Below are 11250 nucleotides of genomic sequence, written 5' to 3'. Positions count from 1 at the left end.
CTACGTTTGGCCAAGTCATAAGCCTCAAAAAAAAAAAAAAATCCCTCAATTTGCATGTATGAAGTAGAGACTTCTTAGAGTTTGGCAGCTACATTCTCCACAGATTCCATCTGCACTGAGAGTGCTCCATTCCCTTATAGTGCTCCGTGCTGATCAGCCTATGCATGCGGCTGCCTCCCCACAGTGTGACTGAGCATACTCCACAAGGCTGCAGGTGCTGATCAGAACTTTCCTTTTGTTCCTCCCAGCTGCTGTGGACTGGAACTAAGAGCAGGGTGACTCGCTCTCCGGTGCTCAGTGCTCCTCCTGCTGGCACACAGGCAGTATGGGGGAGAAGGATGAAGCTGTCTGTTTTGAGTGTTAGAAGCATAGGACTGCAAGGGGCCTTGAGAGGTCCTCTAGTCCAGTGCCCTGCACTCATGGCAGGACTAAGTATTGTCTAGACCATCCCTGACAGATGTTTGTCTAACTAGCTCCTAAAAACCTCCAATGATGGATATTCCACAACCTCCCTAGGCAATTTATTCCAGTGCTTAACCACCTCCTTGACAGTTAGGAAGTTTTTCCTAATGTCCAACCTAAACTGTCCTTGTTAAAGTTAAGCCCATTGCTTTTGTCCTATCCTCAGAGGTTAACGAGAACAAATTTTCTGCCTCCTCCTTGCAACAGCTTGAAAACTATTATACCTGTCCCCTCTCAGTCTTCTCTTCTCCAGACTAAACAAAACCAATTCTTTCAATCTTCCCTCATAGGTCATGTCATCTACACCTTTAATCATTTTTGTTGCTCACCTCTGGACTTTCTCCAATTTGTCCACATCTTTCCTGAAATGTGGCACCCAGAACTGGACACAATACTCCAGTTGAGGCCTAATCAGCACAGAGTAGAGTGGAAGAATTACTTCTTGTGTCTTGTTTACAACATTTCTAATACATCCCAGAACGAAGTTTTTTGCAATAGTGTTACACTGTTGAATCATATTTAGCTTGTGATTCACTATGACCCACAGATCCCATTCTGCAGTACTCCTTCCTAGACAGTCATTTCCCATTTTGTATGTATGCAACTGATTATTTCTTCCTAAGTGGAATACTTTGCATTTGCCCTTGTTGAATTTCATCCTATTTACTTCAGGCCATTTCTCCAGTTTGTCCATGTCATTTTGAATTTTGATCCTATCCTCCAAAGCACTTACAACCTGTGTTCCCTCTAAACTGTGTTCCTGTGCGGCCACACAAGAGGTCATCAGGGGCTGTGCAGCTGATTAGTACAGGCGTGCACATAGGGTTGTAGCCACAGATGGGCCTGGAGAATATGTAGGTAGGTAGATCAGTGGGGTGAGGTGGGGGGACAGTGATGGGGAAGCTTGGGGCATGCAAAGCTGTGGTTGCGAGAGACTCCTCTTCCCCAGCTCTGGGACTGAAGTGGGGAGAGTCATCACTCCCGCAGCCTCGGGGCTGCAGCAGGGAGAGAGGGCTCTCCCCCAGCTTGGGTTGCAGCGGGGGGAGAGGACTCCCATCAGCCCAGGGCTGTGGTGGGGACAGACACCTCTCTCCCAGCTCTGGGGTTGTGGCAGGAAGAGATGTCTCACTCCCCAGCTGAGGGACCCAGTTCTCTTGGGCTTAGCCAAGCAGTTTGTTTCTCCTGCAGTCCAATCAGTACTCATCAGCTGGGGATGACTGGCCGGCTCTGATGCAGCAGCACCCCGGGTGGCTTTTTTTGATCTGATACTTTTTAATATAAAAGGCTGTGTAGTAACGTGAAAACCTCAACTGTTAGGGGGCTTATTCCTTCACTCACTTACTTCCCTGATCCTTCTCACATGCACAGAGAGCAACAATACCCAAAGTCCAAAGGTGCAAACAATTCAATGTTTATTGGGGTGAACTTCCAGCAAGCATGATTCCAGTTTCCTTCCTTAGTGTCCCCCTTCCCAGCTCTGACACCACAGAGCCTTACACCTGCGTCCCTGTTCCCATTCCTGCCCTTAGCCAAACATGATTCCAATTTCCCCACCCCCATTCCCTGTTCCCAATTCCCCCTTTAGCAAAACATGATTCCAATTTCCCCACCCCCACTTCCTGATTGACTGCAGACTATATGGTAAAACTTGAGTTCTGCTTAGCTATACCTTAACCAATCATTTTCCTGAAATTTAACTGACCAATCCTAACATATTGTAACATGATTATGTAACCAATTATATTCCACCACCTTAATTAGTTTACACCCAGCAAAATTAATTTTTTTGAAGCAGACAGAAACAATCACAGAACCAGACAGAGATTATACAGACAAAAAATAGGGAAATGGGGACTACAGTGATAGAACAAAGAAATGAGGATTCCACATCCCAGCTATTGATAAGTGAGTTCTTACCAGACAGGATGCTATCCAACTAAGTTTCCTTTTACATTTTGTAGGCACTTCCCTTTCTCTGGAGGTGATAGGCATTATCCGGATAGGAGTGTATTCCTAACAGCCCAATAGCACTTTATTTCAATGTGACTAGTTTGGAATGTGAGGATGTGACCTGTCGCTTCCCAGCTTACGGCTGCCTCTGTTGCTTAGCCAAAGATCATAGCCTAAGAACAGGGCCTCAGACTGTCACAGTAAGAGAAGGACCTTACACTGGCAGACAGTGATTTTGATTCTTTCTTTTATACCTCTAACTAGCCAAGTGATAAGAATACACCTAAATTCTTAGAGTATAGGCCTTTACAGACAGGCCTGAATATCTATATCTTAACATCAACCACATAAGATCCCCCTCTCTCTAAATTTCCCTTTTGCCCTCACTTAAAAAAAACCTGACAGTATTCTACTGAGTAGTTACCCTACACGCTGTAGTAGCACTGTTGCACAATGCAGCACTGTTGGAGAAATAGCGTGGCACTTTTGTATAAGGAGAGCGTAATGGTTCTGTCATGGTGGGAGGGATTTGAACGCAACTCTCAGAAGTTAATTTCGAGCATGAACGAAGGGAACTGGTTACTCAGTCAGACTCTGAGAATCAACCAAACACTAGGTGTATGGTTGTTCCCTAGACCTACTCCTTCCTCTTTCCCCTCAAGGTTTGCCACTGCAGGGAAGAAGAGTAAAAGTATGGTTGGAGGATGTAGGTTCACCTTGAGACATTCTTTGGGTGGGTAACCTTAACCAAGCTTTTCTGAATGTCCAAATATTGTTTTTGTGTTGAAGGCTGGATAAATGTTCCTGTGCTTGTGGATTCTTTGGTGTCCCTTGTAATTGGTTGCTTAATTATTTGCTCCATTATCTTTCTGAGTACTGAAGTTAAGATGACTGGTCTGTAATTCCCTGGGTTGTCCTTACTTCCCATTTTACAGATGGGCACTATATTTACCCTTTTCCAGTCCTCTGGAGTCTCTCCCATTTTCACTTCTGGTAGCCAGCCAAGGTAACCACCGCCAGGTAGGAGTCCAGATGCCTCACCCCCTCCTCCATCCGAACCCCCTGCCCCAGCCTTGAGCTCCCACCCGCACCCAAACTCCCTCACAGAGCCCACACCCCCTCCTGCACCCCACCCGCCTGCCCCAGCCCGGTGAAAGTGCATGACGGTGGAGGGAAGCAAGGCAGGGACAGTAGGGAAATGGAGAGGGCGAGGGCCTTGGAGAAGGGGCAGGGTAAGGGTGTCTGTGCGATTAGATGGTTGCCAACCCTAATGCTGTCCCTGCTGGTTGAGGGCCAGAGCGTGACCAGCGATTTTGTGGGCTAAGTTACGGGCCGAGGTCAGCCTGAGCGCCGTGACGCTGGGCCAGCAGCAGCCATACATCACCCCGACTCGGACTCCGGGAGCTGGAGCCCAGCCCTAGGAAACAGGCCCAGCGGAAACTACGCTTTTACCCACGCAGCTTCCGGCGGGCCGCGGGACCAATCACACGCGGCCGTGGTACTAGGGACTGGCCAATGGGGCCGAGGCTGGTGGCGGTTGAAGTTTAAACTCTCGAACGGAGCGGGCGAGCTGGCGGCTGTTGGGACTTAGATACGGAGGAGCGGAGCCGGTGGCCGTGGCCTGCGCGGGCCTGCGGTTGCCGCACTGGGTGGGTGAGCGCGGCTGGAGCGGAGGATGTCCTGGCTGGGCTGGGCTCGGCGGGGCGGCGGCAGCCTAGGGGAGGAGGGTCTGGGCGGCCCGGGGAGCGCTGAAGGCAGAACGGCTCCGGGGCGGCTCCGCCATTGCTGGGTCAGCGGGGTGTCCCGGGGCCGTCGGGAAGGGCTGGGCCTTCGGACGTGCCACAGGGATCTCAGCGCCTCGGTCTCCCTCCTCCCTGCGGGGGCTACAAACCACCTTGTGGCAGATGCACCAGCGCAGACACGGCCCCGCCCGCCCCGCGCAATGGGGGCGGCTGCTGAGCCTCCCTCCCGGCCCCCTTTTTTTGGCCTGGCAGGATTAGGTTGTTAAGGGTAAATATCAACTCGCCTGGATTTCACCCTACACCGGCCAACCCACAGAAACCTCTTTCTCTCGATCATTCCTGCCCCGAACGGGATAGGCAAAGGAAGAAAAACACAACCCGAGAGCTTCTGATGCAAGGATGTTTAGTTTGTATAGTTTTGTCCTCTGATGTTGAGAGATTGTGTTTTAACGGTTATAAAGCTTTACCTTTTTAAACCTCCATCTCTGCAGTCACTCAGTACTTATTGTCCTGACTGTCACTCCCCCCCCCATCATTTCCTGCAACTGTGAAAATGTAAATTGATAAAAATCAAAATGCTTAAAACGCATAATTTAATGCTACTGTGAACATTTAAATAGGAAAAATGCTTAAAATAAGCATCTATATTATCCATCAAAATGATAAAACATGGGATTCTGCCAAGTCTATGAAAGAGCCACAGTGGCTGTGCTGTTGCAGCCAACACTTAAGATTGGTGATTCATTTAGTTAATACCCCATCAAGATCCTCTATCTCATAATCACTTTTCTCAAGTTGCAGCTTTAAAATAACAGGAGTCCATGGTATTCTATCTGTCTGGCCCACCCCCTTTTACTGTAGCATCTAAGTGCCTCACAATCTTTAATGCAGTTATCCTCATGACGCCTCTGCAATGCAGGAAAGTGCTGTTATCCCCGTTTTACACCTGGGAAACTGAGGCACAGAGAGAAGTAAGTGACTTGCCTGAGGTTGTGGGAAGTCTGTGGCAGAGTAGAGAATTAGGTGTGTAAAGTAAGTCCCAGGCTAGCACCCGAAGCCCTGGACCATCCTTTCTCTATTGTTTACTCTCTTGTGCTGTGTTTCAGGAGAGGTCACCATGTCGCAGGAGTGGAATGAGTGGGAACTGAGTAAAGAGAATGTGCAGCCCCTGAGGCAGGGGCGAATCATGTCTACCCTGCAGGAAGTCTTGGCTCAGCAGGAGACTTCCAGCCACACAGCTATTCAGCAGCAAAAACAGTGAGTAAAATGTTGACCTATTTTCATCAGTGTTTCTGTACCTTCTGTTGGGTTTCCACTATTAGTCTCCTGGCTATAAGAAGAGCGTAGGGAGCAGAAGTACAATCCGAATCTTTACTAATGCTGCCATGTATGGTTGTATCACACTAAAGCTGTCAAAGGCAATTTGCCTTTTATGCAATGTATAGATGAAGGGCTGGTGCCAGAGGAAATTCGTTTCAGGGTTCAATAGTAGAACATGGAGAACCCCTGTCTTAGTGCTTGCAGTTTAAAACTCTGGGGGTCAGGACCCCTCAGGGGGTCGTGAGGTTATTACATGGGGGTTGCGAGCTGTCAGTCTCCACCCCAGCATTTATAATAGTGCTTTGCTTCCAACATTTATAATGGTGTTAAATATATACACAAGATTTTTAAAATTTATATGGGGGGGGTCACACTCAGAGGCTTGCTGTGTGAAAGGGGTCACCAGTAAAAAAGGTTTGAGAACACTGCACTAAGGAGAATCTCTTGTGTCTGAATATTCTTCTAAAGAGGAATATACAAAAATTACAGGAGGATGTCCTTCCTTCCCCTCCCCACCCCCCCTCTGCTTTATACTAATCTTCCAAATGAAAGTACTGAACAGGGAAGGCGCAACTCCTACCATAATCTAGTGGGGAAAGCTACTTGTCAGGGAAAAATACCTGTCACTATAATAATCCATCGAAATGGGCTACCTATCAGTTCATTATCTTTCCCTCCCTAGTAACTTCCTATAACAGGGTACAAGAATTCTCTTTGATGGGACCATATGACTCTCAGGATAGTAACTTTTGGAAATGCACACTGAAAGGCTGTTCCAATGCCTCCTTGTTGTTAAATGTCAGAGTACTCAATCTTTTTGTGTGCAAGGGTGGTTTAAGATCCTAATTTGGTTCCTTTGACACCAGTGGGAGCAGGATTGGGTCCTGCTGCAGGAGAAATAAACAAGTTTGTCTCTGAAGAAATATTCATAGTGATCTGAATAGGAGTGAAGATCTTGTTTTCTACCAAGTTAACAATATCTTTATAGTTACTGAGCTACTGTTTACGTATCATGTTATATCTTTTCTAGGGAATTTGAATCTGAAATCCGCTTTTACTCTGGAGATGATCCACTGGATGTCTGGGACAGGTAGGCTATCTTTATTTTGCTAGAATGGGGCAGTAAAATCTCTAATAGTTGGAAATTGTAGAGTTTCACGTAGGAATGTCACAAGAAGTGAAAAAAGTGCTTTCATTTTGTTAACAGAAAACCCATTGATGAGGGGGTAAGGTGTACAAAGAGATGTTTTTTGTTGTAATAATCTATGGTCTGTCTTTTCTCAGTATTATAAACTTAATTTTTCTTTTCTCCTCATACTATACAGAAATTAAGATGCCTCTCTTTTTATGCCACCTCCAGGTACATCAAATGGACAGAGCAAACATTCCCTCAAGGTGGAAAAGAAAGCAACCTCTCAGCAGTGCTGGAGAGAGCTGTAAAAGCACTGAATGAGCAGCAGAGATACTACAAAGACCCTCGCTATCTCAGTCTCTGGCTCAAATTTGTAAGTATCTCTTTGATGTTCTCTTAGGTACTTTCTTAAGCATTTTCTGAAGCTTTTGGATGTCCCTGAACTGCTTTTCTTTGTACAGTGCATTCTGTGACTCTGCTACCAGTGCAAATTTAGGATTAGCTCTTCACACTTCTGTCAGGCACATGACAGCTGTTCACAATGTAGGATTCATATACTAATCTATCATTCAAAGACTGCTCTTCCGATGGAATCTTCAGGAGTTTTCTGGTGTCATTCAGCCTGGACAGAAATTGTACCTTACTTTCTTCAGAAGTATTCATTTGAAAAACTACATATTTCTTTAGACTGATGCAGCTTGATTTTCTGATCAGTTAAACAGAGCAGAAGAAGCTTCAAGGATTGCAGCTGACTTGAAATCTAGTCAATTAAAAAAAAAAAAAGGTGAGGGGTAAATGAAGTGTCAGCTACTATATCTGCCCCTAAGCCTCAGAATGACTCATCAAACCTTTGATGTTTTTCTTCTCTCCTCTGTTGCTGCATGGAAGGCACACACAGAGGAAACTGACGGTGAAACTGAATACACAGAATAAATGGAAAGAAGAAAATTTTCTCCTGTAATCTTTTTCTAGTCCTCTTAAATGTCACTTAAAACAATAGCAGGCAAAAACATTTCAAAAATATTTTGTTTTTTTTTTTAAAGGCACAAGTGCACTGTATGCAACAGCAGTCCACGTGCTTCTCTAGATGGCTCATTTTTCCGCTGCATATGCCCTGTGTGTTGCCAAGAGGCAGCACATACACCGGACTCTTGCTAGAACACGGGATTTGGGATCCATGCGCGGTACCGCATTAACGCGGGACCGAGTTAAAATGAAGTCCAATTAAAGTAATTACATTTGGGATCCATGGCCGCGACCGCATTATGCGAATTCACACTATATAGATGCGCGTTCTAGCGAGGGTCTGGTGTACTTTGAACTGCTTGCTGCTTCCCAGAACCAGGTTCCTTCTGCGTAGTATCCTCTCTCCTGTATCACCCCAGTAGGGGGAGACTAAGTCTTCTGTTACGCAAGATCCTTACTCCTGGAAGACACACAATGTCCTCTAGCTCCTACCACACATGGACACTTCATAAAGTTCATATTCTGTTCCTTGTCCCTCAGAGTGATGATTTCAATGTCCCTTCAAGTAGGAAAATGAGTGATCCTGGACTGTCCAACATCTATAGTTAAGATGAAGTGAGAATCCTGCATTGTCATTGGCTGCCATTCACCTGCGTTACAATGAAAAGTAGCTAATTCCAAAACTAATGTCAGATCTTTATGGCAGGGACTATTTCTTTTTCTTTTTTCTTTTTTGGTTGTTCTGTAACTACAGTGGCTAAAACAGTGGGGGCTTGGTCCATAGTTAGGTCTCCTAGGTATTACAGTAATACTAACAACTCTGCTTTCCTTCCAGTGAAGATCAGACCAGTAAAAAGCTTTGCTTGCTTCTGAGGCAGAAGGAAGGGCTCTAATTTTAGTGTAACTTCTCTAACCCAAGTTACAAAATATGAGACCTGAAATAATTTAACAAAATAAATGTTGATTAGCACTGCTCTGCTGGTTTTACAAGGTGCATTTGTTGCAGTGACTGCATCTGGACAGCTTGAAGTTAGTAATGATGGCTTGTAGGTCACCAATCTGAATCTAGCCTGGTGCAGGAGTGATTTTAAAGTTAATGCTATAGGATGTCCATTCAATTACACATCAAAACTACCACTAATTTGCATCTTAGTTGGTACCAAATTGAGTTTGGTACCAACTGAATTCCCTAAACCCTAAATTCCCTTCTGGATGCTAGTTAGTCCTTATTCTTGCTTCTCTTCCCATTCCCCAAATGTCAGGCTGTTGACAGGGTAGTGTGCTCCTGTTCTGAGGATTAACAGGACTTTTTCCTCCAGGGCCATTAGTCTGGCACTGACCACCATTCTTAAATGCTATTATAAAGAAAAATTAAAGAGAAAAAATGCCCATATGTAAGTTTATGGGCTGGAATTAATTGAACAGTACTATCACCCATGAAGTATATGTATGGAGTCATAGGTAAGGAGTCATGCTTTGTAGCACTATATCTGAATCTTCTAGCAATTGCTTTCCTCATCTTGTGAACTTTGATATTTCTCTTAAATGTGAAGAGTTATGTCTAACCTTGGGTCTGCTCCTGTGGAATTTGAATTGAAAACAATGGAAGCCTTGCAGGTGCATCAAAGGGCAGCAATTGACCCAGAGTCTTTATTTTTTATTTTATTTTTTAACTTGGTGCAGTAAATCACTGAAACTTCTGGGCTATTGCAGGGAAACTACTGTAGTGAACCATTGGACCTCTACAGTTATCTACACAGCCAGGAAATTGGCACATCGCTGGCGTTATTCTACATCAAATGGGCAGAGGCGCTTGAGGCGAGAGGTAGTTATAAGAAAGCAGATTTAATATTCCAGGAAGGGCTTCAGCGCAGGGCTGAGCCTCAAGACAAACTACAGTCCCATCACAGGTAAAACTTGCCCCTGGAATGAAGAGAAATGGATTTGTTTTGTATGGCTCTGGATAGGCAACCTGCATAGGGAAATTCACACTGACTTTTTTGCATTTCTTCAGGCAGTTTCAGGCCCGGGTCTCTCGACAGACCCTGCTGGGACTTGAGCAAGATGAGGAGGAGGAGGAGTTGGATCTTCCTGCTATCACTGAAACCCAAAGGAGCTCACTGGCAGAACTGAAAGGCAAGGGGAAGAAAAATGTGAGAGCCCCAATCAGTCGAGTAGGAGATGCTCTGAAAGGTAAGTTCGGCTGGTCAATCCTTATGTTTATTGAAAAACAGTAATCTTGTGATGTCAAAAATACACTTGAGTATAGTATGCAAATAGCTGACACTGGTAGTTAAGTGTTCCTGTTATACCAATAAAATAAAAACCAGCAGGATCTTATTAAAGGGGAAAAAGCAAAATGCCATATTTCTTGTGAATACAGAAAGAATCCTAGAAAGCAGTTTGTTATAGCTATAACATTCCATTCAATTTCATCACACACACACACACACACACACACACACACGTTCTGCAAGGTTGTTATCATAGTTACCAGCCTTAGAGTTGAGCAGGGCCTTGTCAGATGCTCATCTGATGCTCCTGGAAGTTGGTTTGCAGAATCACACCCCAAAGTTGTCACTTTCTAGAGTCCATTTTTATAGGAATTGCTTCATCATGCTGTTGCTGAATCAATCAGCAGATGGCACATTCCTGACGGCTCCATGCTGCCAGATGTTATCTTGTTCTTTGGTTCTCCCATTCTTGAGGCTGTTGGGTGGATTCCAGTCTGCCCTCCGGGGGTCCTCTGGTTATTTCCACTTGACACCTTCTTCAGCCGATGGACACTGAATTCTTAGGCTGGCACCTCCCTGATCATTCAGTTATTATCCACACCAAGCATCCATCCACATACATCCTCTATCTCTATTTTAATCACAATTGTTAACAAAGCGAGATGAATACAACAAAAGGGCGGGGAGTCTCTGGGTGCTGTTCCTGTTGTTACAGAGTATTGCTTTGAGTCTCTCTCTGTGTGAGTAGTTGTTACAAAAAATTTCTTTGAGAATAGACTCTTCTCGGCCTTCAACACAATTAGCAGCTTGCAAGTTTCACACACAGAGGGAGAGAAACAGTACCAAAAACCAAGAGACCTCTTAATTAGCAATAGCCTGGAATTTAAACAATGGGGAATCAAACTAATTTGTGATTTTAATACAGAACTTCTTTAATATGATCCAACATTCCTAACATTATTCATATACAACTTGTCTCCTTTTTACATCTAGCTGCAAACCGAGGCCGAAGCTTCCAGAACTCAACATCTCAACAGGTGTCAAATGGCCCAAATTTTGCTGTGTTTGATGAAAACACAGCCTCAGTCTCCAGAGCTGAGCTTCCTATACTTACACCACAGCCATGGGCAGCACCCCCAACAGGAAGGGCCAAAGAAAACGAACTGAAGGCAGGACCGTGGAACTCAGGCAGGGTAAGGAGTGGCAAGACTTGTTGGCTAAAAAAGGAGGAGGGAGGGTATAAGAGCAGGTGATTTTTCCCAGTTTCTTTCAAATTAAGTCTACACATGCTATATATGAAGTCAAACTTACCTCCCTTCTTTAGGATTTAGCTTTATTGTAACTCGCATAACAATAACAAAAGTCTCAACCTAAGATTTCTTCCTAAGCCAGGCTATTTCTATAACTTCCTATCGCCACATCTCTGCTTCCAGCCCGTTAACTC

General features: G+C 44.9%; 1 protein-coding gene across 2 annotated transcripts in view; it reads left to right on the top strand.

The window, feature by feature from the left end:
- Nucleotides 1-2275: 2275 nt before the first annotated feature.
- The window catches only part of BUB1B (BUB1 mitotic checkpoint serine/threonine kinase B), a 45447-nt gene continuing 36472 nt past the window's right edge, over nt 2276-11250 (top strand). The window contains exons 1-7 of one of the 2 annotated variants that reach the window (XM_084631459.1): nt 2276-2367; nt 5261-5411; nt 6505-6564; nt 6835-6979; nt 9286-9482; nt 9587-9765; nt 10800-10999. In XM_084631459.1, coding sequence (XP_084487585.1) covers nt 2310-2367; nt 5261-5411; nt 6505-6564; nt 6835-6979; nt 9286-9482; nt 9587-9765; nt 10800-10999 — 990 coding nt within the window. In that variant the 5' untranslated portion in view covers nt 2276-2309. Of the gene's footprint in view, nt 2368-3923; nt 4062-5260; nt 5412-6504; nt 6565-6834; nt 6980-9285; nt 9483-9586; nt 9766-10799; nt 11000-11250 lie in introns of those variants that run through there. The other variant, XM_084631460.1, reaches the window with a different exon arrangement.

Source organism: Lepidochelys olivacea (assembly GCF_965140295.1).
Source record: "Lepidochelys olivacea isolate rLepOli2 genome assembly, chromosome: 6".
NCBI classification, from domain to species: Eukaryota; Metazoa; Chordata; order Testudines; family Cheloniidae; genus Lepidochelys; species Lepidochelys olivacea.
The sequence above is the reverse complement of the archived record's forward strand: the minus strand, read 5'-3'. Positions and strand labels throughout refer to the sequence as shown.